Source organism: Zonotrichia leucophrys, chromosome 2, assembly GCF_028769735.1.
Source record: "Zonotrichia leucophrys gambelii isolate GWCS_2022_RI chromosome 2, RI_Zleu_2.0, whole genome shotgun sequence".
Taxonomy (NCBI): domain Eukaryota; kingdom Metazoa; phylum Chordata; class Aves; order Passeriformes; family Passerellidae; genus Zonotrichia; species Zonotrichia leucophrys.
In genome coordinates this window covers 101,779,729-101,807,366 of record NC_088171.1, presented here as the reverse complement: position 1 = coordinate 101,807,366, position 27,638 = coordinate 101,779,729, and the positions used below count along the sequence as shown (strand labels likewise).

General features: G+C 41.2%; 1 protein-coding gene across 1 annotated transcript in view; it reads left to right on the top strand.

Moving 5' to 3' along the window:
- RAB31 (RAB31, member RAS oncogene family) overlaps positions 1-27,638 on the top strand; it is a 62,155-nt gene that overhangs the window by 20,984 nt on the left and 13,533 nt on the right. Inside the window, exons 2-6 of the mRNA XM_064705843.1 lie at positions 7,296-7,375; positions 9,455-9,536; positions 19,597-19,668; positions 20,572-20,678; positions 25,269-25,378. Coding sequence (XP_064561913.1) covers positions 7,296-7,375; positions 9,455-9,536; positions 19,597-19,668; positions 20,572-20,678; positions 25,269-25,378 — 451 coding nt within the window. The remainder of the gene's footprint in view (positions 1-7,295; positions 7,376-9,454; positions 9,537-19,596; positions 19,669-20,571; positions 20,679-25,268; positions 25,379-27,638) is intronic.

Genomic DNA, 27,638 nt, shown 5'->3' with positions numbered 1-27,638 from the left:
CACTCCAGAGTGCTTGGCTTCATTTTCCCTGGGACAAGCCTGACACTTGGCAGATTCAATTCAGTCCCAGGGGTGTCTGAACCTCAGTCTCCTGCAAGGTATTTCTCCTTACAGCAGTGTTTTCAGACAACTGAAAGTGATACCCAAACACAGGGAAGGGCGAAGGATGTGTTTAAGGATAGCATAAAGTTTATTGGGCAGAGTAATTCTTGGATTAAAATACTGCCCTTGGAAACTGCCCTCAGGAATCTGTTGTGCATAACTCTTCCTTGTATGTTCATACAGTTGATAAAAATCCAAAGGCAGTTTCAGATGCTCTTCAAGCTGCCTGTCACAGCCTTCCAGAGCAGCTGTAAGTGGATTAGTAAGACATGGAAAGTATTGCAATGCTACCTGCATTTGATCAGTAGAGTAATGATTAAAATGTTGAAGGCAGGCACAGAGGGCTAAAGCAGGCTGGAAATTGCAGAGCTTTAATTTATTTTTCAGCTTGTTGCTTTTTTACCTCCACTGGAATTTAAAAGAGAGCCATAATCCTGTGCTCAGCCTTAGCTTGTCACATGCCTTTGGGTTAAGAACTGGCAACCCTGAAAGCATTCAGAATGCAGGTTGGGTGTCTCAGTGCTGCATGCCAGACTGTGCCCGAGGAGTGGCATTCCTCCTGGGCACCAGGCTTGACCAGAGCTGAGCTTACATTTCTGCTAAAGCCCAGTGATACTTTACAGCCCAGGCCCTGCAATTTGTTTGATGATAGCTAATGAAATGCAAACCATTTAGCAGCTCTGAGATGCGATTACACTGCTGTGAATTTTCAGATTCCATCAAAGTCCTGCTGAGGGTAATGGGAATGGGCCAGGGTGATTCAACTGTAAATCAAAAATGAAAGCGTGGCCAATTCTGGCAGTGGAAAGAAGAGCTGTTCAAATGTGCAGAAGCTGATTTGCCAAGTCAAAACCAGCTGTGCTTTACAGAGCTACTAGAATGAATGGTCTCTCTGCATTTGTTTTGGTTTTATTTTTTGGTGTTTTTTTTTTTTTTTTTTTTTTTTTTTTTTTTGTGACTCATTGATTATTTTTCTTCCCCTAAAGTTTAAATTCTGTCTTTCTACCTCAGGTTTGCCTTGCCAGTTGCAAAGCTTTTCAGTGCTTGGTTTTGGTATATAAAATACTAAATACATTGATAATAAAGGACAGTTTTCTCCTTTTTGGTAAATTCATACCAATTCAAGTATTTTCATATGTACATCTTTAATGCTTCAACAATGAAAGCTCTGCTCAGAACAAGACTAGGACCTCTCCTTCCTCTCTGCACTAGCACTGGCAGGAATCAAATCAGTGTTACAAAAAGTGGAATGTAGCTTGGGAAATCTTGAGCATGAACTGGCTCCTCTGTTATTTTTCAGTTAGGGATGAATCAGCCAAGAGTGTCCGGTGGTGGGAATATGTAACAGGGAGCCAGGAATTGTTGCTTCTCTTAACAATGAGGAGCAGCCAGCTTCCTCTCTGAGCAGATCCTCTCCTCCCCACCCAGGAGAGTGGGACAGCTTTTTGACTACACCCCAATTCTGTGTGTTTCATCAAGCCTGGGGATTTTTATTGTTTTGATTTTGTTTGGTTTTTTGTCTGAAGGAAGACAGAAGGTGCTGTTATCTCACTGGACACCGAGTGAATTGTTAAAGACAAATTTGACCATAGATGTTTCTGGTGCATGCACTAAATTGCACTTCTTGATGCTGACCAGTCTGGAGAAAGCTTCAGAGCAGCTTGCTGGTACTGCTCTCTGGCTGAAACCCTGAGTTCCATCAGTGTGAGCAGCTTTGTAATTCCAGCCCTATACCTGCTGAAAAGAGGCTTCCTGGGGGTTACATTAAACTAACCCTGTTATTAAACTAACCCTGACTGCATTGGTTGTGCTCTTTTTCTCCTGATTAGGGATCCTCAGAGGAAGGGTTCAGCCACCAAATGCTTGTGGTGCCTTTGCTCAAGTTAGGGTGGTGGCTGCTCAGCTTTTGGGGAGCCTGGCACAAATGGGCTCTGAGGAGCAGATGTATTCCTGCTGTGAGGTGCAGGGAAGTCTGCTGAATTTGATGGAAGCCACATGAGCTGTGAGATCAGTTTCTGGCATGTGGGAAAGGATAAAGACTTGTCAGGTCCAAATGTTTCTCATATTATTACTGAAATAACATCTTCTTTGCCTGGGGATTTTTGAGCACTTAGTACTTAACACCCTCCAGGTTGCTAGGGCTCATTCTTCTTTTGATCTATAAGACTAACTCATGTTAAACCCTGTCAGATTTAATGAGACCTGTCTGTAGCCGATGTCTCAGTGACTCTTAGTTATTGTGAGGAATGTTTTGAAGGGACAGGCATTTTTAATTTTTAAACATTTTTAAATATTCACATTGTAAATTTGATTGAATCCTGGCTTTGTCCAAGGTGATGAGAAAACTTCCTTTTGGAGGAGCTGTGTGTGGGATCCCTGTTTATATAGAGGTCAGTTCTCCATTGCTTCTTAATGCAGATTTTTGTGGTGCCTGTCTCCAGGGTGTCTCAACCTTCCTTTAAAGCTGAAATGGGAAGTTAGTCATGAGATCTGTGGTGGTTACAAGCCAGATGTTCTTTTTTTCTTTTTTTGTCCTTACTTTGCAAGTAGAAGGACAGAAGGCAGTTTCTTCAGTGTGTTCATTCTTAGGGTGCCATTTCCTCATGTGAAGTGCTGTCTAGTGTTCTTGTTTTGTTTGTATTTCCAAAATCCTAGAGTCATAAAGGGCTTTTGTATGGTTTATCTAATTTAACACATACTTAGGAAGCCCTGTGTGTTAACATAGCAGAGAAAGACTGCGTAGTGGAGGCTAAAAAAGCTCTTGCAGCAGTGTGCATGATTATAGGGCTGCTGTTTAGTCATCAGTCATGATATGTGTGGATTTTTTTTTTGTGTGCATCCAACATTTATTCAATTTCAGATGTAGAAAAAAAATTGCCTGAAGAAATTAGTTTAGTCAGCACAACAGGGCTTGACCCTCACTCTATTAAAAGCTATTATAATATCAAGGCTGCAGACTAACAGCCTAATCAGGGATGTGTTCACAGGGTGCTATAGCTTCCTCCAGTTTAGAAAAGTGCTTGGAGGACCAGGCCCTATGTGCAAAGATATAAATGAGACATCCAGATTTAAATTAAAGTACTCAATTTTTCTGCATTAGCTTTTTCTGCTGGGATAAATGTGTTTGGAACAATAGGCAGAGGAATATACCAAATGCCTATTTGTAATGGGAAAATGGTTTTCCTTTTTAATATATTGCTCATATTTTTTCTGCTTTCTTTTTTTTTTTTTTTTATCTCCCTGTAAGCTGCTGCAAATCAGCCAGAAGCAGCTCAGTTGTTGCTTGCCTGCAAATGAGTTGCCAGCATCCTGTAATGCTGCTGGCTTGAAATACAGTCTCATCTCCTTTACAGCAGTGAGAGCCAAGGAGAGCCAAGTGGGGTGGTTCCCCAGGAGCAGGAGTGTGGGTGGAGGCACTGTTTTCTGTGGCATTCTGCTCTCCATTCTGGTGCTCTTGAAATCCTCACACCTAAATCTGCTGCTAAGGGATTTTGGAAGGACAGAGAATGTGTTTCCCGGAGTTAAACGTTAAAAGTCTGGAATTAGTCATGCTTGCATTGGTTCCTTGTATTTATCAGAAACATCTGATACAGTTTCAGATTTTTGAATCCATTTTGCTGACCAGGGGAGATTCTGAAGCTGTAGCTACTTATTTTGGCAAACGAAAAGTGGCTCACTTACTGTGAAATACATTCCTGCTTCTTTCCTTCCTCCCTACCCCACCCACTTTGCTTATCTTGCTACAATGTGGTTCATAACTGATATTTTCTAAGTGTGCTAGGAGGCTTATGAAGAAGAAAAAGAATAAAGGGAAACCTGTAGTTTGTTCCTTGAGTGATTTGTGAACACTTTGATTTGCAATAGTTATTTCATATTATTCATTTCTCGCCACTTCTTTCCTTGATGGGTATGCTCTTGATCATGATGAGTCAATGACTGTAGTGCTGAAGCCCTTGGGTTTCCTGTGAATGAGGATTTTCCCAAAGAATTGCAGGATCTGTTCCTTGAAGTGCAGCATAACTCCTGAGGGCATCTTCTCAGTTTCTGAAACTTAAACAATCCACTCTGCTCAGTGCCACCATGACCTTTTGCATAAGCCAGGATGTTATACCTTCGTGTGTGTTTGATGTTTTATGTACACCAACATCAGGTAAAACAAAACAGAAAAACAGATTAGAGGGTGTAGTAGCAGAATTCTGAGAACTGGAAAAATAAATCTTCTGTATGCCTGAATGTTACCCAGACATGTGGCTTGATAAATCTGCTGTAATCCTTTGAAGAAAAAAGAACAAAACAAGGGAGATCATCCCCATCAGATGTTAGAAAAATAGTTTTGTGTAGAGAAAGACCATATAGTAAAGTACAAAGCAGATGATTGCAGGGAAGGTTTATACAGTCTTAGCAAGGAGGTTCAATATCAATGCACTGCTGAGAAAAAAAACGTTTTTTCTACTTCTTTGATGCAACAACTCTGCTTTCCTTGTCTTCTGTGAGAGACTTCAAAGACAGTTCCCTGTTGTTGGTAAAAGTTAAGGTCTCCTTAGCTGTTTTCAAGTTGTTGCATAATGTTCATATGATGATTTACTTTGCTTTCAGGCAGGTGAATGCCTTGATTGATGGGTGCCAGTACAGTTTTCAGTAACATGGACTGAACACTGTTGAAGCAGTTTTAAATCCCATGTTGGATTATCACTGCCTTAAGTAGGAAGCTTTTTCTATTTTACTTCCTTCCCCTCTGTGCTCTAATTATACCCTGGTAGGTGGTGGTTTGCATCCTCCAGGCAACAAAAGGGAAGCTGGGAGTGCTTGTTGCAACTGAGCCCCCCTGGTGCAATGGAGAGCCTGGCTCCTGGAAAGCAGCAGCCATGGCTGCAGCAGTGCTCGTCCTAGGAACAGGTTCACTCGTGGTCCAAGTCCATTGGTTTCACTCCAGTTACTCCAGGGAAACCTTAGCCCTCTTGGTAGTGCAAGCAACCCCAGGAGCAAAGTGTAAGAAAGCCTTTAAGCTTCTGGAGGGCTGTTGGTGTGCCTGGCATGTGCTTAAGTTGCTCATTGTGAGATGTGAAAGCAGTAGAAACTTTGAAAGGTCCTTCTAACGTTATCATGAAACATTAGGAAGAGCCACGAACTGAGAGATGAAGAGGTTCCAGGAAGATGAGCTGAGCTTTAATCCATGCTTGTGGATGTCCCGTCCCTGCCAGAGACCCTGGCTCCTGTTGTGACTGCAGTTGCCATTGGGAGTGACTTTGTCAGGGGAGCTGGGGGAGGCAGATGGATCTGAAGCATCATCGGGTCACCACAGTCAATGTCTAGTTTCTAACACCGTGGCAGAAACGCTGTCCCCACAAGAGAGAAATGTAATTCCTTGCCACCAGTGGGTGGTAATTCTAGTTTCTCTACACCATTTGAAACCATGAAAAATAATTAGATCCTCAATTTCAGGGCAGAGGGATTTTTTAATTTTATTTTTTTAGTGCGTTCTGCTATCCTGGTGTATTAATTATACAGTGATGTCAGCTGGAATCGATAATGAAGGCAAAATTTGGGAATAGTAGCAGGATGTGTTACTGCTATTGATCAAAGGCTACAGGGCTGTTTTTAAACACTGCTCCTCTCTTTGATCTTTTTTTCCTATTGATTGAACAGAGTAGATAAACAACTGTCTATGTAACATGAGCATTTATTATGGATTTTAAGCTGACTAAGGACAGCTTTGAATTAAATATGAGAGTTTAAATGATGGTTTTCTGATAAGTGCTGTCCATAAAGAGTGGTGTGACAATACAATTTCATGTAAGCATGGTGGAAGGAAATGTAAATATAGGCATTCTTTTTCTTTCTTATTCAAAAAGAAGATAACATATTGCAAAACTGATTATAGGAGGCAGAAGTGCTATTTTTAATATGTAGCTATGAGTGGGCAAAAGCTGCTTTTCTGTTTTTTTAATAGAAAAGCTATGTGCGTTTTGCTGTTAACAAAATCTATTGTCTTATCTTGGCATTTTTCAGGAGTGTTTTGTAAATTAGTCATCTTAAAATGTGTATACAAATGGAGCTACCAGGTAAAATCTGCTAGTTCTGCAATCACTTCAATGAAATTAATAGAAAACTTTCCATTGACTGTTTAATGAGTTAGATTGGACCCTGGGCTGTCATTGTTAATGTCTTGGAAAGGTCAGTATTGATTTCCTGGCATCCTTTTGTCTCTAAGGAGGCTCTTTGCAATTCTGTGGAAGACACAGTGATAATGTTACTCCTCTTCCTTGATAATTCCCTGTATAATTTAAGTTCTACCTACCATCCAAGGCTTTAGGCAAAAACAGACAGACTGAAAAATGTTGCATTTTAGGGAAGTTGTTTATATCTTAGGTGCCCAAATAATATTTCTGCGTAATTTCAAATTTTCTCCTGCTGCTTCAGGTTATTTTGAATTTTATTTCAGTATTGTACTGCTGTTATTTTTCCCTACTGATTTGGTGAATTGAAAGGGAAAAAAAGACTCTTCCTGCAAATGGAATCAGCCTGCCATGTTGCAGTGCAGAAAGTAAGCTGTGCTGCCTTTAAAGTAATGCACTGCAGACCTCTAGCATGGCATGCACAGGGAGAGCTGCACATCCCTGGGGATCCAGATTTTTGCACTCCCACCTTTTCAAAACCACCCAAAGTCTCTGCAAAGTTTCCACTGAGTGGGCTAGTTTGTCTTGCCATGAAAAGGTTATTTTCACTAACTCAGTGCTGTCAGTGTGCTGAAATGTTGGTGTTATTAGTCTGTTTTGGAGGCTTGCTTGGGCTGGCTGTGCAACAGGCCTGAGTGGAATTGTTTCTCTGGCTGTGCCGTGCAATGCGCTGCGTGTTGGAAAGCACAGGGTTTGCTTGTACAAGTAAATGGCTCTGCTGGATGGACTGCAGTCCTTGCAACAGGAATATAAAATCCATCCAATGAAATAGAGGGCTTGGAGAGAAGGGAGTCCTGGGAAGAGGGCCAGGGAGATTCACTCACAGTGCTGTTGTTTGAAAAGGATGAGCCATGTCCTTACTTTTCCTCTGAAATGTGTAAGGTGCCCTGCTTGCCACAGGACAAGAACAAAGAGTCAAATATTAATTCTTGAAAATAAATCAAGTGAAGTATTGACATCTGGGGTCTTGTGGATGTGACTTCCTTGACTCACTGTCATGCTTTCTTTGCTTTTCAGGATACTGGGGTTGGGAAATCAAGCATCGTCTGTCGGTTTGTCCAGGACCACTTTGATCATAATATTAGTCCTACTATTGGGTAAGTATCAGACAAAATATCACTTTGTTTTTTACTGGTTAGTGAGGTTTCAGATCTGACCCTTGAGTGATTTAAGTCCTTAGGTCCTACAGCAAAAACATTCTAAAGTGGGAAGCTCTTGACAAGACAAAAAGCACCACCCCACGACCCGAGAGGCTGTGACCTGCACAATGATCAGGTCATCCCATAGCTGAGGGATGGCAGGAGGACCATGGGAAGCCCTCAAAGTACCTTTGCTGAGTGCCCTGGTAGGCTGGGCTGGAACATGGACAGTGTCTGTTTCCCCATATGGATGTGCTATTGCTGAAGTTTAGGATGTGTCACATTTTCCTTTCTTAAAATAGGAACAATGCAGTTCAAACTAAGTGTAATTAATTTATGTAACTTCTTTAAAAACTCCTGAGCTTCCATGTATCAGACCATCAGAATCCTAATAGTCCTGTAGTAGATTTTAATTCAAATTTTTTTTTTCTTTTAATACCTTAGGGGCAGATTTTCCAAGTCCAATGCAACCTGGAAAATTTTTGAAGTTATAGATATAGATCTCTTATGGGAAAGGAAGCTATTATGAAATTTACAGAAAGGAGTAATTTGGGGGGAAAGGGCTGATCTGGCATGTGTGCCAGAGGTGTTTTAAGTTGTCTGTGAAGGATTGGTGTTGATTGCTGTGTGTTGTTCAGAGGGTTGGACAGTACCTTCTGAAGCTCTGCCTTTCAACCCAAGGAGGAGTCTTAGGTGGAAGCTGCATGTAGAAGTTCCAGGACAGTTTTGGATTCCTGAATGAAATAAATAGAGAAAAATGGACAGAGAGAAAGGAAGCATGTCATGAATGAAATTACTGGCTGAAGGACACTTGTTTGCAGTGAAACAATTGATGGCAACTTGAGTGGGGTTTTTTTTGCCCTTTTCCCCAAGTAGTTGTTGTTGCTAAGTAAATGCCTTCTGCTCAATTTGGAAAACAATTTTCCTCTGTTACCATAATTATGAAAACTAAAGGGATTTTTTTTTCCACTGGGAGATTAAAATGTGAGCACTAGCTTCACACAGGTGATATTATTTGTCTGCACAGATAAGGGTTTTTTTCTTCCAAATTATTCAACTATTTTAAGTATATAATCCTTGCAATCAACAGTAGCCAGTGTGGATCTATAGAGTTCCCATTTTTGAAGCTGTAAAGTGCTGCTTATTGGTTTGAGAAGGAGAGTGACAACTGAGAGAACACACCCTGAAAACAACCAAAGAAATGTGGCCATTTTTTCCCCTTAGTTAGTATTTTCATAAACAATGCAGCATTGTTAAATTCAAGCAATTCGCAGATGGCTGTAGAGTAGAACTCTCGTATATCATTCTCAGAAAATGTCATTTGATGTCATTTGGTGCTTTTGTAACAACCATGCATTGTATCAAATGCATCTTTATGAGCCAGGAAAAATGTTACCACAACAAAAATGGTTCATCAGTACCCAGATAGGATGGGGAAAATAGAAATCTGCCAGAGTTTGGCAGTCTCTCCTACCAGCTTTCAAATGAACTGCTGTAATACAAAAAAGCCTATAAATTTGAAAACTTCTTTCCTAAAAGAAAAAACTTTGAAAATATAGACCTATCTCATTTCCTATGGAAAATAAAAGAAACTACCAAGACTTCTTCATCCCAGTTGAAATGAAGAACAACTTTCTTGCATTTGTTAACCATGTGCACTCCAGCAGGTGACTTTTCTGTTCCCAGGTGATCCAGTCTCATATGTTCAAGTGAAAAGTGGCACCTGATGTTGTCTGTTGCCTTTCTCTCAGGTCTGTACCACCAAGAAGATGGAGTTAAGCAGCAGGAGCATTTGTGTTCCTGGACCCATGAACAAATGCCCTCTGAACTTCAGAGGCTTTTCCCTTCTTTTAAAAAAATACATCTATAAGTAGCATGTGTCCTATCTGAGAAAAGGGAGACTTCTGCAGGTATTTTATCAAGGTTTTGGAGTTTCCCCCAAATGCAGTCTAATCCAGAAGAACTCACTAGGATCTACAGGTTACATATTCAGAGTGTCAGTTATGATACAAATTTCTCTTTCTTCCTTATTTCCAGAGCATCCTTTATGACTAAAACTGTGCCATGTGGGAATGAGCTTCATAAATTTCTGATCTGGGACACAGCTGGTCAGGAACGGGTGAGTGTTGGTTTGCAGAATGCTTTCATTATCCTGCTCTCTCTTAATGTGGTGCTGTACTTTTTCTAAACCTTTCATCTTCAGAAGACTTTGTAAGCATCAACCTCCTGAATCTTTGCAAGGCTCTGCAGTGCAGGTGGTCAGCAGGCACCAAGGATGTGGGTTCCCTTTCCTTATGATGAAAATGCAGACAGGCTGACCATACCACTTACCTAAAAAGCCCAAACCATGGTGTGAATTGTCAGCCACCTTCCCCAAGACAGCTTGAGCAGTGCCCCAGCAGCATCCAGCTCCCCTCTGGTTTCATCAGGTTTCCTTGTGGCAGCTCTCATTGGCGTTGGAAAGGTTTTGACTTGCAGCCCAGGGCTGGGGTGGTCTGAACTTAGGTGGTGACTCGGGGATTGTCTTGGATTGGGACAGGGAATATGGGCATGGCTTGTGTCTGCTGTTATTATTTATAAGAAATTACCACCAGCAACCTGAACCACTTTGGGTTTTTATCTTGATTTTTTTTCAAGTGTATGAAGCAAATTGCTCAGATTGAGCAGCTTTTCCTTTGACTTTAAAAAAAAACAAAACCACCAGAAATGAAAACCAAACCATAACAGAATTTTGGGCATTACTTCATCTGGACTATATATAAGTCGGATTGATTTTTTTTTTTCGTTTAATAGCCTCAGTGACAGTAGTATGCAGTACTGGACTCTAGATGGTAGAGCTGAAGGTTTCTCTTAATATATATCCAAAAACCTATGCACACTTCTAGAACATCAAACTTGTGAAATGGCCAGTGTGTCTTCATAGGAAATTGCAGCTATGCTCACATTAGGTTGGGATAAAATGAGATATTTATACAGACTGGATGTCAGTCCTGATACATCCTACTGTATTCTCCATACTTTGTATGTGAATTGTGGGCAAAGAAGATTTTTTTACTCTTAATTGCAGGAAATGTTTGTGCTTTTATTTATAACGCACAGTGTGAGATAAAGTGACTGATGAAATCTGTTGGCTCATAACAATTCAGTAAGTTATTTGTCATGGGAAAATAGACCTTGAAAAACATATTTGAAGCCTAATTCCTTCCCTTGAATCTTGTTTGTTCCATTTCTGCATGGTCTGTAGCTGATAACTGACTAATTATTGCAAGAGCTAGGAAAAGTTCCGTTTTCTTTCCCATGGTTTCAGTTTCCTTGCTTATTCTATCTCTTTTCTTTCTGCTGCCCTGCTCTCCTTGTTTTTTGTTTTTGTTTTTGTTTTTTTAGCACTTTACACACAAAACTCAATTGGATTTATACTTATATTAAGATTTATCTATTTTCCTACATAGTCTAAGGACTCTCAAAGCCCTCTAAAATTTGGTGAATGGCAATATTCATATTTACATATTTTCTGAAAAAAATGATGCCTCATTTGAGGCAGGAAATCTGTGACTGAGCTCTAACTCTTGGACACACAATTCATCCTTCCCAACTAGTCCCTTATGTTTCCTCTCAGTTTTTTTTTAGCTCATCGTTTTTCAAACATCTGCTTTCCTTTTTTTTTTTGTGTGTGTGTGAGAGAGAAAGAGAGAGAAGCTGTGGTGAGCAGTGAGCACCACAACCTTTGTTAGATTGCTTAGAATTTATTATGGATACGGCATGGTAAAGGTTTTCATTAATTAGTAATCATTAATTAGTCCAGGGACCATCTATTTGTTCTGTGTTTGCACAGTGTATTCCCAGTCCTTCACTAGGACTAGGAAGGTGTAGAGTGATACAGTAAATAAAGTTCATTGGCGTTGAGTGCAAGCTATGGAGGCAGACAAGTTTCCCAAGGTGAGGTCCATACTGGTCCAGGTCATTCCCTGTCCTAGAACATTCCTGTTTTACATTGCAGCTAAACACATGATGCTTCTCAGTATCTTTCTGACTATAATCAGAAAATTTTGGTTGCTTTGTTTTGTGTTCCTCCGTCTGATTCAAGAACAAATGTCTCCCCCCTGGTAATTTTTTCTGATTATTCTCTGACCAGCAATGATGACCCAACATTTCCAGCCTATCCCTATTGCTGTTTTCACCATGTACTAATAGATGTCTTCTGAATGTTGTTTCTGCTTTGAGAATTGTCCTTCCCTTGTTCTTTGCGATTTTTGTTGAGGCTTTGTGTCCCACTGCTGAAGCCTGTCAGTTTTGTCAGTCTGTACTGCTGAGAGCAGTGTTTAGGACTCCCTGCTCTTTCAACATTGCCTTCATTTGGCTTTGCTCTCCTAAATGCAAGCCCAAGCAAGGCTTGTGCTTATTCTGGAGCTGGGGTGCCCTGTGCTTCCCCAGATGTGCCAGCTGTGTCTCTGTGCTGATGTGGAGCCTTCACAGCAGAAAAGCCCTGGCTGAGATTTAACTGAGGCCTCACTTATGCCATCAAAGTTAAAAACTTTCAAAGCTTAACCGTGGTGGAGCAGGCAGGCAGAAACAGCAGGAGTGGTGCTTCCATGGTCCTCATTCATGAGTTTGTCCTTTTTAATGACTTTTCATTTCCCTGTTCATTATTTTCTCTGAGAAACTGCTAGCTTGGAGTCAATGCTGCAGAGTGACAATAATGCAGCAGAAAATGGAGATTAAAAGCTTTTCTGTCATATCCCTGGTGGGGGTGAGTGCTGAGTGTGCTTCCTAGGAGGAGACCCAGGAGAGGGGTGTGTGGCTTGTGGTGAAAAATTCACACAGTACATGATTACAAAAGGAGAGAGAGCTTCTTAATCCTTTTATCTTGTTTTTATTTTCTTTCTCTTTTTCTTGACTAGAAAGAAACAAACTGGTAGAACACTTCACAAAATCCCCCTATCTTCTGTGCCTAAGTACTGCTCTCTGTGGACCTGGTTGCTTTGTGTTGGTGTGCTATCCAACAAACTTGCTTTATTCTTTTCTTCACAGTCACTTTCCCTCCACACCAGTATTTCCCAAATGTCACTTTCCCCCTCGTGTCTCATGTTTTCCCCATTAGCTTTGAATTGTTGCAGACTATGGGACTTACATGCCCAATAATTGTTGTTATTAGCAAAGATTCCCTCCCCTAAGAAGAGTCTCCTTGCAAGTTAGTTAATGATGTTTTTATTAGCATATATTTTGGTTCATGGTGCCCTAAGTAGCTTTTAATTACAATGTTTTGTTTGAATACCTTGGGTGGCTGCCAGCTTTCCATTTTGCCAGCTGAGGAATATTGCAGCAAACAGGCAGTCTGAGGGCTCTGTTTCTAGGGCAGTAAAATTTATCTCTGTCTTTTTAAAATTTACTGTGTTGAACTCTGGGACTTTTAATTTTGTTTAATAGAAGAGGACTCAATTACCTGAGCCCAGTTTAAAGCTCGATAGGAATTATTCTGAGTTGTGAGCTTTTTCTTCTTTTGGTTTTTACCCTTCTCCATTTTCAGGAAAAGACTGACTGATGACATGTCCACAGCTCTTTATAGCTGCCTCTTTTCTGAGTGGCAGTAGTTGTCCTGGTGATTCAGAGACAGAGGCACAACACCATCTATCAATGACTTGAATTATTTCTGCAGGCAAAACGCAGCCTGAATTTTGCTCTGTGGTGTCATAAATGTGGCTTTGATGGTCTCCCACAGCTCAGTCAGAGGTGGGGTGGTTCACTGTGTGTGGTGTGAGGACCTCTTGCATGCTGCAAATGTTGACCAAGTGATTTGGCAGTGTGTGAGAGCGCAAGTGGCATTAGAGCTAGCAAGCCAATATGTTATTTTTACTATTTTCAGAGTTAGCATAAAGCACAGTAAATAATTTAAGGGATGCATTTAAATGTGGTTTTCCTTAATCTTCAGCAAACTTGCAGCACTTGTAGCTTGATGGTGAGTCGTGGTTTTGGTGTAGTGTCTTTAGCATCCTTTCTTTAATGACTGTAAACTTCAGAACAGCTAAGCACAGGTCCCTTCTGTGGTGTTGCAAAGGTTTGTTTTCTGCCTATTTAAAAGAACTTAAAAAGGTTAACCTAAAATGGTGAGATTTTTCCTTCTTCAGTCAAAGAATTCTTGGACATTGGAAAAAAATGCTCACTCTTTTATATATTTATAGATATAATTTATAGATATATATTTAATCTTCAGTTTAACTAGCAAAAAATACCTGTAGATCAGAGACAGATCTTTCCTGATTTACTCAGCTTGCAAATCCTGAGAACTGGAATTTCAGCCTTCAATCATGTAAGGAAAACTACTCAAGGTTTTAAAATGCTAAATGGTATCTGAAAGTGGCTTTCATGCATAACATTTTTCCCATTTGCTCTTTGCCAGCTGAGAATGTCAGGAATTTTGTATCCCTCCCTGTTCTAGAAGCTTTGTGCGTCAGGATAATCTGTTTAATGCTTTTGGGTTTTGCCTTTGCTTCTCTCTGCACACCACGGTTTTCTGTTTGTTGGCAGCCACTGCCTCGAAGGTGGCAGGAGTGGGGAGTGTGACTGCCCAGACTTGGCAAGTGTCCTTCAGGTGGCTTTTGGGACAGGGCTGAAGGGGTTTTCTGGGAGTGGCTTGGCAGGAAGGGCCAAGGGCAGGAGAAACAGGTCACTGAAAATCACCTGTGTGGGAATGGCCTGCTGAGCCAAGGGACCTGATGTATGTTTGAGATAAGAGTCCAGAAGTAGTGAGTGGGTGTGACAGGAAGGGGAAGGAAGCTGCAGGGCTGTGACGCTGCCTGTGCATGTCAGCAAGCAGCTGAGCCCGAGGCTGTGGCTGTCCTTGCCTTTAGTGGCACCCAGATGAAGAGTAAAGAGTAAGGATCTCTGACTTTGAGAGGAACCAAGTGGTTTGGTCTTGGCCACTCAGATGCAACGTACGTTGTCAGAGAGGAGCTTCATAGGAAAGGGAGTGAAATTTAGTCAAATGATCACAGCTGTCAGGAAGCAAATCTTGTGCTGCTGTGCACCTGCAGGTGCTTGAGAAGGCACTGTGTAGAAATAGCTGAATTCAAAGAGTGCAACACTTGCTGAGCACTGGTGTGATGATGCTCAGTCTGTGCTCCCTTATCCTCTCCAGCTGTGCTTATGGGCAGAATTATCATCCTTTTGCAGTGAGAGCAGGTGATGTTCTTTACATTCTAGAATAGTAAAAGCAACCAAGTGCAGGAGTTAGGTGGTGGTTGTAGTTGTTGGTTTTGCTTTTGCTTTTTTGCCTCTTGACTGTGGAGTTGGGGAGAGGCAGCCCTGCTGTGGCTGTATGCCAGTCTTGGGATATAGCACCACAGGATGGTGCAGAGAGCTGCTGACATGAATTAATGTTCCCTGGTGTGCCTGGCAGATTGAATGAATCCCAACTGTCTTCAGCAGCATTTGTCAGCCTGTATATAAACAAGCAGGAGTGGTAGTTTTTTATTTCTGTGTTCATTTGGCCTCTGTTTTGCTTTCTAAATCAGCATTATATTAGACAGGGTTAAGAGACTTCCACTATCACAGCTCAGGTGTGATTTATGCTGTTTTCTCTTGATTTTGGTTTTCTGTTCCAAGTAGGATGTGATGATTTTCCTTCTTCCCCATTCTTTACTTTTGGTAAAGAGGAAACATGGTGTTACCTGTGGCCAAATACACCCCTCTGAGATGAGATGCACAGGAAGCAGACAAGCAAAATACTACACTGCTTTTAAATAGGTGGTACATTCCTTAATGGCTACTTGGTTCCATCTTTCTGTCCTTTGCAAGGGCAAAGCTTCTGTTGACTTCATTGAGATGGCCAGATGAGGAGTTGCAGAATCCCAGAATACTCCTGGAATCAATGAGAGAAACTCTGGTCATGCTCAGCTAGCATTTGCACCATGTAAGACTGATTTTGCTCCCTGTACTATTGGCCTCTACAGCTGTAAAGGGTTGGGCAGCTTCTAGTTGGACCCTTGGGTTCTGCTTTCAGAGGAAATTTCATAATGCACATGTGGCCTCACTTCTTTGCTTAGTGTCAGAGATGGTGGAACACAAGGGCAAAGTGGATGTGTTGGTAGAGGAGCACAAGGAAGAAGGTGCTCTGAGCCCAGTCGGCATTGCTCCAGGATTCAGGTGACTGTAGGTAAGGAGCATCCTGTGTGTCTCCCAGGAGGAGAGTCCTGGAAGTCTGCTTAAAGTAATTGATTCTGGGTTTTGGCATGTTTTTGGAAAAATAAGTTTCTTATTTATATTTTGAATGGTCCTTTCAGTCTGGCTGTTGGATTGGGAAATGTACCCCTGCAACTGGAGTATGGCACTGTGTGGATTAGCAGCCTCAGCCTCTCCAAAAGCAAAATGGGACTAATGAGTGATGCAGTTGGTCAAATAGGCAAACTTTTATTGGTGGACATGGAATGAGAGGCATGAAACTTCTAAATTCCCTCAGTAGGTGACCTGCTAATGGTAATTTACTCATTATGCAGAGATGGGAGGTTTTCCCAGTGCTTAGAAGGTGGAAAGCAGTTGAGATGAAGTTTGATAGTGTAACAGAACCAAGGACCTTGTACAGAACCAAGGTTCTGTATTTTTTGCTCCAAAAATCTATGCTGTAGAGTTGTCGGTGAGTTTTTAAATTTTGGGTTTTTTTTGGGAAACAGAGGAGAAAAACCACCTCTGAATGTATTCACCAGCCATGTGAGTATGATGCAGCCAAGAGAAAAGTGTTAGGGCATGTGCAGTTAAGGCTGTTTGTTCAATGTCTGTAATGCTGCATAGAAACCTGGTCACCAGCAGTCAGGAAAGATGAGCTGAAGCTGGACAAGGCACAAGGAAAGGTGATTAGACCCTGATTTCTCCCTTTTACCTCAGAGTGTAAGAGCCTGGTATAGAAGACTGGCAAAGTTAAATCTGCAAGTTTGTCACTCTATATTAATATTTCAGCTAAAGGCAAGCAGTGATCCCTTAATTTTACTAAGTCAAGGTGCAAGTAAATTACAAGTAATTTAGTAATTAGGAATTCAAAATGTTATTAATTGTCAAAGTAATATGATCCCTGTAGCAGTGCTAGCATCCCATGTAGCATAATGAAGAAAGAAAACTAATTATTTTAGGCAGAACATTGATCAGCGTTTGAAATGGGTTAGGAGTGTGATTATTTGTGATGGTGGGAGCTGATGGAAATCTCTTTCTGGTCTGTGTTTTCCTGCTAGGGCAAGGGGATGTGAGGAGCTGCTGCTGCCTGCAGGAAGGGGTGACATCTGGCAGATTCTGCTCTTGGCTGCAGGTCATGGAGGGGCTGGCTCCCTGGAAAGCTGGGGCTGTGACCTGAGTGCATGTGTGGAGTGGCTGCCTGAGCAGTTTTAGGTGGCCCTTCTCAAGCTGTATTGTTTTTCTGCCAAATCTCAAACTGCTTCTGTTTATCCTGATTTTCTTGGGAATTACTGGTTACAGAAATACTGAACTATAAAATCAAGGTTATAGACATTGTCATTTATAATACAGAGGGTAGTCCCGTGAGATATAATTTTGTGAGCTGTTTTTTTTGTGTGTCAGTTGTTTTGGGCATCTGTCCCACATTTGGTCCTTGGCAGGTGAAAAATGTGCAGATTAGTATTTTGTATCCCTTTAATTAATTTGGTGTGACTCTCTTTTTCCGATTAATTAGGCCAGAAAAATGTTCAAGAGGACTTTGCTTTTGGGCACTGATTTAAAAGAAAAATTGAACATCATAATTTGCACGATATTGGAAAATTCATGTTCAGGAAGCACATTTGTAGCGAGTCTATCATTAGATCATGAAATTCATGCATTTACAATTTTTCAGCCCCTCTTGATTTGTTCAGTGTTGCAAAGAGGTTTTTCTTGTTTTCTTCTAGAAAACAGTGATTTCTTGTGACTGGACATAGTGTATTGTTATGTTTCTTTATTAGCCTGTATAAGAGAATGACAAAGTGCATTTTTTTGTTATTGTTGTTTGTTTTACTTTTTTTTTTTTTTTTTTTTCTTTCTGGCTCTAACACTGCAAATATTCTTCAGTGAAACAGCTATTAAGGGAAGTATTCTTGTCAGCTGGTCAGAAGTAAAGGGAGAGAAATTACCAAGATGTTGTACAGGTTCTCAGTGTGCTTTCAAGGGCCAGTCTTGAAGGAATTTGGAGTATGTGAGTTTAACTGCATGGCTCCTGTGAAATGTGATTACTGTTATCTGAGAGCTCTTTGTAAATTCATGAATACTGTGTAATCTAGATTAAAATGTAATCTAGATTAAGACCAAATCAGCATGTGTATAGGGTTTGAATGTTTTTTCCCTGGAGTTTACAGACTGGGAGGGGTGTGCATACACCATGAAAGGTCAGATGTACCCTCCATGGTTAAAGTTCCTGACTTCCAGACTACTTCAACACAACACTTATGTTGAGGAGATGGTCTTGGCTAGAAGACAGTAGGAGATAACTTCTAGTGGCAGGCATGCAGTGAGCCAACCAGGCAAGATGCCCTGCTAGACTCCTTTGTGATTGGGAAGGACTTTGGGGTGTGGTAGTAGGTGGGATACTTTGGCCACAGTGATTGAGAAACAAATAATGAGTTGGATGTTTTCTTTAGACCTCCTCTGCTGTTAACATACTTGAAAAACCCCTTCTTGTTATCTGAAGCCTCAAGCTTGTCAGTGTTTAAGAAGCATTTGGACAATGCCCTTAACAAGATAATTTAACTTCTAGCCAGCCCTGAATTGATCAGGCACTTGGTTTACATGATTGTTGTAGGTCCATTCCAACTGAAATGCTTTGTCCTAACATACTGAAAATTTCTATTGTGATTTAGAAGACTAAAAATTCTGGAAAGCATTAATTGCATTAAGCATGCAAGTAATAAAGCTGCATACTAAAACCCCAGAAAGCACACATCTACCCAACTCCCTCAGGATCTTGGCTGATCCCATTTCTTCAGACCACGCTTCTCGACTGATTCCTTTTTCTTTTCTCATCCTCTTTCCTGCTGTTTTCCCTTATTAATGAGCTCTCCCACCTGCCTCGCTGCCCAAAACACTTGAGCACTTGGCCATCTGTCACTGCTGCTGTGCATCCACACTGTTACAAAAGAGAGCGCCGACCTTGAGCTGGTGTGCGTGGTCTGTGATAAATAGCTTACAGACTGGCAAGGCAACCAGCGCCGCAAATAAATTGCACGTGAAACAGCAAGAAATGTGGAGGCTGCTGAAAGTCTAAGTGCTCAGTCAGTAGGCACAGATCTGGGGAAAAGATGTGTCCAGTAAATGTGCAGGGGTTTGCAATGTGACGTGTGGATCTGTGTGTGTTTGCTGGGCAGTGAGGTTCAGACCCTGCCCTAATAATGTATTTGATTTAGGCGCTGCCCTCAGTTATTAGCTGCAGCTTAATATGCATCTTTTGCAGATAGCTACACCCCCCAAAAATTATAAAATGGCTGTGCGAGCATACTGAGACTGAATGCATTTTCCCAGAAAGATTATTTTTGGTTTGTTTGAGACTAAGCTTAGTTGAATCAGCAAAATGACTTTTTTTTACTTCCTTACTCTAATTGTAATTGTAAGTTGAAATTCTAAATCAGCTGCTTAGTCATTGGTAAATTTTGAAAATTATGCTGTTCTTCAGTTGTTCTAACAAACATGTTTATTTCTTGGGGTTTTTTCCTCAAAGAATGTTTTCCTTGAAGCAAAAAGCTGAAGAGCAACTGCAAGAATCCATGGTTTTTGAAATATCTTATCATAGTATAGGATAGTTAAACAAGACAGGAGCTCAGATACAAGTCATTTGCAATGTTTTACAAAATTCAAACCCAAGCTGAATCCAGTCTTAGATCTACAAAGCAAGATTGTGGTTTGCCAGGGGAAGGGGTCCCTATGCCATCAGGTTGGGCTTCCAAGTGCAGTTGATCTTCCTGTCAAAACTTGTCCTGGTGCATTGAATCAGTGAGGGCTGGTTGTGTAAATTCAGTGGGATGAAGAACAGCACGAGATAAAGGAGGTCTGGCTTCTTTGTGTTTAAGGGAAATGAGAGATGGGTGACCACTGATAAGGTCTGTTCTCTGTGAGATGAAGGGGGTGGTCCTGCTGTGGCAAGTCTTTGAGACCTGGCAAAGCATATGATAATTCTATTTATTAATGATACTTTCTCCTGGGGGTTTATGTTTTAACAGTTTCATTCCTTGGCTCCAATGTACTACCGAGGCTCAGCAGCAGCTGTGATAGTGTATGATATCACCAAACAGGTGAGACCTTTGGGATGCTTTTAACTGTGTTAACTCCTCTGTTTGGGCCTGAGTTTGAGTTAAACCCCACAACTGCAGAATTTAATTTGTCTGACATGTATATGCTTTGGTAGTTTGTGTAGATCTGGCTGGAGGTATCCAACTGCCTTAAAACATTAAATATAAAAGTCCTGCTTCTGTGTTGTTTCAACTTCATGTAGACAAAAGGTTTGAGACTGCATTGTGTCAATTTTCTTTGGGTTTCCTCTGACTAAGACAGGATTCATATCCTGCAATACTCCCTACTGCCACCACCTATGTTCTCTGTGTGGACTTGAATTTTTACTACAAAAAGCAGCTGTTAGCTTTATCATCTGAGTAGAAATTAAGTTGTTTGCATATTACTGATTTTAAAACTAATTCTTTTTATCTAAGCGTATAATTTCATGTTTGTATTGCAAGCATCATGCCTTAATTTTCAAACTGATAATGAAATCATGAGTCTCTGACCTTTTGTCTCAACATTATTCATTTAGAATGAAAATTTTATTTTTAGATCCCTAATTTCTCTGGCTCATTTCTCGGTTAGAGGAGGCTGGGAGATCTCAGCTGAACACCTCTTTCACTCCTTTAGGAAGAAACCCCTGCTGATATAGCAGACTTAGAGGCAGTGCTAATGGATGGATGGTCAGGAGAGTTCACTGGCATTTTATTCCTTTCTTGCCAGTTGCCTTATTTACTCCGAGGCTGGGAGGGCAGGTTTGGTTCCCCAGTGCATTAGTGCAGTGATCTGTCGCTGACAGTGGTGGTCACTGTTGTGCAGCAGTGCTGTTCTCCACTGCTGTGCTCCTCTACTTTAAAAAATAGGCAAATACATTGGCAGAGAGTGTGCTGGTAGGTTATTTTGTTATTTCTCTGATGCAGGATTCATTTCACACTTTGAAAAAATGGGTGAAAGAACTAAAAGAACATGGTCCTGAAAACATTGTAATGGCCATCGCTGGAAACAAATGTGATCTGTCTGATATCAGGTAATACTTTTTGATGTTGTTTTCATTGCAGTAACTATATTGTTTCTTCCCTTCAGGTAATAGTTTTGCTTTGTTGTTATAATAGTATATAATTTTGGCCTCCTGTAGAATCGGTGATTCTAGCAACTCCTAGAATCAGTGATTCTGGTGATGCACAACCTTAACAACAACAGCACAATGTGAATTATGGTTTTTTTAACCCCTCTTTTATTGCCCTTCCTCTTTATTTGTACAGTCTCTACATCCTTTATCTGCTGAATCACTGGGAATTGAAAAGAGTTCTCTTTTTTGTTTCTCCCTTCCATTCTATTAAAAGGTGCAGAATGCAGTAAGTGATGAGCAAAACCAGCAATATAAAGCTGTGAGTGTGGACAAGAGGTAAAATATTAATCACAGAACTTTGAGAACTTGTGACTTGCAAGAACTGAAACTTTTTCATAATACTGGATGTAGAAAGTGTTTTTTTGGGATTTTTTGGAGCATATCCTCAAGTAAAACTTTTGTCCCTGTGTAAAGCAAAGAACCTCCTAGATAAAAGAGGGAAGGGTTGAATCCATATCCCCTACAGAAGAGCTGAGATGATGCTATTGGGAGTGAGAGTGAAGCTAGAATCTCTCTTCTGCTTGTTAGCTGTATTTTGGATTTGCATTTATCCTTTCAGGAAATGGAAGCACATTCTGCTGTACAATAGTGATTCTGTTTGTCAGCCCATGACTATTATTTCTTGCTTCATCTGTGAGTACAAACTCAATGATCATATTTGATGCTTTCCCCTTATGACCTCACAGGCTCTCTTGGCTGTTCAAATACATCCCCATGTGTTTAGTTATCGTTACTTTGGCGCAGATTTACCAGGGTTCTGGAGCATGTGTGTAACTTCAAGTGCTGAGTGCTTTTATGGAATCAAGGCCTACACGGGAGTTTGACCTGTGTGGGTTTTGTTTTGTTCTCCCCCCTGCCACTGTCAGCCATGAACCAGGACAAAGTTGCAACTCACTGCTTTCTGTAAGAACTGAACAAGCCCTAATTCTGGCAAACTTGTGGTTTCTGTTGGGCTGAGAATCAAGGACACAGATGTATTGGCATCTCCTAAGTGATGTTGTGATATGCTGGTCAACATGGTGAAACTGAGTCCTACTAGACAAAAATTTCCAGTTTGTTCAGAAGGAGAAAAAAAAGAGGAAAGGATGGTTATAAAAATAAAACCAAAAGCCAGTTAGCACAAATCAGGGGTTTTGGTTGCCCTGAGAGTCACTTTCAAATTTATTGCATAAGTGTTCCCAGCAATTACAATATCCAATACTATTTTCCAATACAGTTGCCAGATTAACTCAAGGGTAGTAACTTTGGAGATGGTGACAAATGGCAACAATTTTAAATGAGTCCATAACCAGCCCTTTTTCTCTTTGCTCTTGCCCCAATTGAAGACTTTAAAAAAATCCTGTATCCCAGAAATGTTGTGTAAGTACTGGGCTTCCTCACAGAGCAACTGTGATATGTGATCTTCTCACCATATTATTATCAACCACTACCTGTAGTTTACTGATTGCTGATCATCCAGTTTTTGCTCCTGTTCAGCTGGTATAGCTCTTCTTTGCACAAATTGTTTTGCTGTGTGAATGGTCCTCATTGAAGTCCATGAGCTAGTCTCTTAATCTTTTTAGTTTTTATGGGAGAAAACATTTTTTCTCCTCATAATTATGAATAGTTTTGGTAATATTTTTTTGTGCAGTTGTTCTTTCTGCGTCCACCAACCTTTTTTCTTCTTGGAGTTATCCAGTGATGTCCAGCTAAAGTTATTTTGGTGAAAAAAGAGAGTAGACTATCTCATATGTGATATATTTTCACAGTTCTTCCAACAATGTGATTGTTTATGCAATGCATGCAGCTGTTTGCATTCTCTGTCTGCTTTATGTCTTCAGATTTACTTCAGTAAAAATGGTTTTAGGTGAAACATGTCACCAGTTTATCAGATTGTTTCCAATGAGTAGAAAATACGTGTGCCTTTAGGCACAGAGAATTTACAAGTAAGATAATGTGAGCGCACAGGAGCAAGCTGCTGTTTGTGTGCATTTCTGGCATCTCTGATTGGTTTTGTAGAGCTTTTGGCAGATGTTTTGCTGGATATCAGAGAGACAGCCGCTTTTAAGACCAATATGAATAGATGCAAAAGAGGTCAAGCTGACCGGGTTCAAGTTGGTTTGATTCTGCCATCTGAGTGTAAGAGATAATGTAAGGAGGAATTAATGTATTTCTCATAATCATTGACCAGGCTACACTCCCTGTTTAGCATTTAAAATTTGGTTTTGAGCCGCCAAGATGTCCTTGGGACCCTTAGGGATCACACTGCTTTTCCTTGATGTTGTTAATAAGCTATCAGCAATTCTTGGTGCTCTGTTGAAGTAAATTTCTTCTCCACTTTGACGGAATTTCTACAGATAGGCAAGCAATTTTATCAACTATAAATCTTCATCTTTGTTGTAGTACTGTCAACTCTTAGAACTGCTGAATGTTCAGCATACTTCTAAGTAATAGGAATAAGGCTTTCTTCTGACAGGTCATTAAAAAGTACTTTAAAAGACGGGAGCTGAAACTTCAATGCTAAAATGTTGTAAGTGTCCATAATACTTTTTTGAGCATTATAGAATTCAATGGTTGTAACAGCAGCTAAGAAATGTTCACTTCCCTAAAAATGTGGTTCACCTTCTTAACAAATTGTGTTCTCTGGAAATCCTTGGTGAAGAGAATTCAGCAGAATTTCATGCTCAGATCTTGATGCATCCACAATATTTCCTTATTCCGTAATTTATCTGGACTTCTTTAAATCCTTTGACATAGTCCTTTACAACATCCTTCTCTCTAAACTGAAAAGAGATGGATTTGATGGGTGGCCTGTTTGATGGATGAGGAGTTGGTCACACTGTCGCATCTGAGGGGTGGTGGTCAATGGCTCAGAGTCCTGCTGGACACCAGGGGTGTCCCTTGGGGATCCATACTGGGACAAGTGTTATTTAATACCTTCAGCAATGAAATAAATAGGGCAGGAGATCTTTCTCCTTTTTAATGCCTTTACTAAAAATCAGCTTGGGTGGGAAGAATTAACGGGTCGTGCTCACGCTGCCGCTGCTGCTTCCAGGAGTGGCATGGAGGAGGAGGAAAAATGTAGTTTTGTCCGCTGGTCTGTGGGCAGAACTGGGGCTTCCATCCTCATGAGCGCATCAGGAAAGTCTCTACTTTCTGGTTCAATGTTCGAGGTCCCCTTTCCAGCCATTTTTTTTAGGTTAAGGTGAGAGGTAAAAAGGGTCTTAGCAGATACGATTCTGGATTCTGTTCCTCACATCTAGATATCACTTCGATCCCTTAATTCTGTGTTGGCTCATTGTTTTTAGGGTTTTTTGCTAGGTTTGGTGAGAGGTTTCTTCATTTGCATGCCAGCCCCGATGTCATTTGCATGCCAACCCTGATGTCTCCTCCTCTTCACTGTCCGGGTGCCACCCTCTAGGAAACAGCAAGGTGCCACTCGACAGAAAAAGGGAATTCCCAACTATCAACAACAGATAGTTAATGAAAAACTATTAACGAAATACTATTAACAACAGGCAGTTGGAACTCCACCCTGGCAGCAACTAGCCCAACCTGTGAACTCTGCAAGCTTTTAAAAAATGGGCAACTTCTCTACTCATAACAAGTAATGACACAGAAGGGGTGAGTGCACCCTCAGCAGTTTGCTGATGACACAAAGCTGAGTGATGTATCTGACATGCTCATACTGGGAGGAAATTGTACAAGGAGGCTCTGGATTGGTATATTGGAGCTGTGGGGTGAAGCAGTCGGTGCAGAGTCTGCTGTAGCCCAAAAATCAGGAGTAGAGGTGGTTACAGATAGCACTGCACATGGGCAGATCCAGCTCTGCCACCTGGCTCAGGGAGATACAAGGCCAGCATAGGGCTAGCTTGTTTAAAGCAGAGGTCTTTTTGAGTGCTGTAAACTGCATTTGCCAGCTTTTGGCATATGAAGTATTGGTTACAAAATGAGGGTGTTCTGCTGGTGATTTTAAGATGGTGTTAGTTTGGTGAAATGGCACAGAATGGTGTCTTTCCCCAGTGAACTGGCACTCACAGATTGCTGTTGCTGATGTTCTCAAAGTCAGTGGTTTTCTTACTTCACAATCTCTCATTTCCTTGCTGCTTGCAGACAAAGACACATGATGCTTTTATTGTTTTCATCCTCAACAGTTGTACCCTATCATGTTCGAACATTTGGCATGTGGAGAGTGCTTTTCTTATCAAAATCAAATATAAAACACAAACAAATGTGATTTTCTTTAAATTATCTTCCTTTTCTCAAGGCATGGATTCAGCAGCAAGTCACAGAAATCTGCAAATTGATCAATTTTGCTGAAATTTTGATATATTTTAATCAGATTATCTAAATGTCATATGAAGAAAAACAGTACTGCTTTTATGGAGATGAAAGCATATTAATGCTCAGGCTGTGTTTGAGGTTGTTTGGGGTTTTTTCTTAAAAATTAACTTTTTTTTTTTTTTTAATTTGGCTTCTTTTATTTATAAATGTTTTCTTTTTTTTCAGGGAGGTTCCTATGAAGGATGCCAAAGAATATGCAGAATCTATAGGTGCAATTGTTGTTGAAACCAGTGCAAAGAATGCTGTTAACATTGAAGAACTTTTTCAAGGAATAAGTAAGTATATGTTCTCTTTTAAGTATATGTTCTCTCTTTTTTTCCTCTAATTTAATTAATTAATTGTGATTGTTTAGAAGTTTTCTGAAAATAGCTGTCTGTTTCAGGTCTATAAACTACTTTCCCAAGCACATCAATAAATCCTACGAAGCCTGTGGTATGGCTGCTATTTATGCAGATGTAAACTAAGAACAGCTTTGAATACACCAGAGCAAAACATAGTAGATAGTAGATACAGAGTAAACCTGTTCCTTCTGAATCTGTATATAAATCCTGGCCTGGGTCACATCTGCTGTTTCAGACCAAGCTTGCTCTAGAGGCAGTACTGTTGATCTTATCATCATGTTGCTGAAAAACTTAAATGTTGATAAATGCTCCTGGAGGGCATTGGTAAGTGGAAGGTAGTAATTTTAAAAAACCCCAAACAGATACATTTCTTCAGGCCTCCTAAACATGATGAGGCTGGCTATTGTCATGAGGAGAAGAAAACCTGTCTTGTTCAGTTTGCCTGCCAGGGCTTCCAGTGCTGGTCACTGTTTGCAAGTGGGAATGGTTTTGTGGGTTGGAAGGGACCTCATGAGAACTTGAGTCCAACTTTCTGCCCAAGCAGACTTGGTGGTGAATTCAGACCAGGCCATTGTCTGGCTGGGCCCCCAAGCAGAGGTTCCACAGCCTCCTTAGTTCAAATAGTCCTCATAGTGACATGCCCACATCAAGCCAGAGCCTATCCTCATTCAGCTCACTCCCTGTCCTGGGTGCACCTCACTGCTCAGTTTCTCAGCAGCCCTTCCCATGGGCACTGACAGGCAGCTTTGTGGCACACCAAAGCCATTGTGTCTCCAGGCTGACCTGGCCCTTTTTCCTCAGCCTCTCCTCACAGGGCAGGCCCTCCGGCCCTCACTGTCCTGCAGCCCTTCTCTGAGTTTGTACCAGCTTGTCAACATTTGTCTTGTGTTGTGGGGCCCAAAGCAAGTGTGACCCAGGTGGTGTTGGACCACATCTAAGAGGGGATAACTGCTTTGCCTAATGCTCTGCCTTGGCTCCTGTGGCTTGCTGCTGGCTGTCTCTGCTGCCAGAGCGTGCTGCTGGCTCATGCTCAGATTGCTTCCCTCAGGTCCTTTTTGGGCAGAGCTGCTTCTCAGGCAGCCAGTGCCCAGCCTCTCTCATAGCCAGGGGCTCTTCCTTCCCACGAGTAGTGCTTGGCATTTGTCCTTTGTAAGGGCTCCTTTTGACCCATATCTGCCTCCAGCCTAAGGCCGTATGAAGGGCAGCCTTGCCCTCAAGGATACTGAGTGCACCTCAGAGTTGGGTGTCATCTGAGGGATGAATTGGGTGCCTGTTTTTTCATCCTTCAGGCTCTGATAAAAGGTATTAATCAAGGTAACTGGTCTGTGGGTAGACACACACCATTAACCACTGACCTTTGAGTTGGATGTTCCAGCCAGCTACTCTCACAGCTAACAGCCTGCCTATCTAGACTGTAGCATCCCAACTTGGATGTACCAGGATGCTGCAGGGAGAAGTACCAAAAGCCTTGCCAAAGTCAAGGTAAACAACATCCAGTCATGCTGCTATAGAGGGCAACCGGGATGGCTGGACATAGTTAACCCTTGGTAAACCCATGCTGACTGGTCCTGGCCACCTTCTTCACCTTCTTGTGCTCAGAAGCAGCTTCTCAGAGGATTTGCTTTGGGCTGTCCCAGGAAGCAGAGTGAGGCTAATCAGCCTGTAGACCTCTGGGTTGTTATGTCCCTGTTTGAAGACAGACAGAACATTCATCTTTCTCCACAACCTTTCAAAAACAACAGGGATGATAAAGAAAACGGTGTTGCTCCCTATGCATCCTCAGGCTTGTATGGTTAAGATTTCTTAAGACATCCATAGTCTAATCTTCTTCCACTACTGCTGTTGCCTTCTCTCCCTGAATCCTCTTCTGGGGTGCAGAGACCTAGGAGACAGCATGTCCAGACACTCAACCTTGTGTCCTTTCCTTGTTTCCCATTATTTTATTTTTTTTTATTTCACATATTTTTAATCAGCTGATATTATCTAGCACACTTTGCCTGCTGGAAAGTGTAGAACTGTTTGCTCTGCTTTTATGGGATATATTTGAAGTGGTTAATAAGAGCCAGTATTCCTAGAATACACTACTATTCTTTTGCCTCCTTTTAAAAAAGAGGTGTGTGCCACATGGGTGTCTGGAGGAACTGGTTCTTCCCTGTGATAGTTTACTTGTTTGTCTGCATCTGATGGTTGTGAA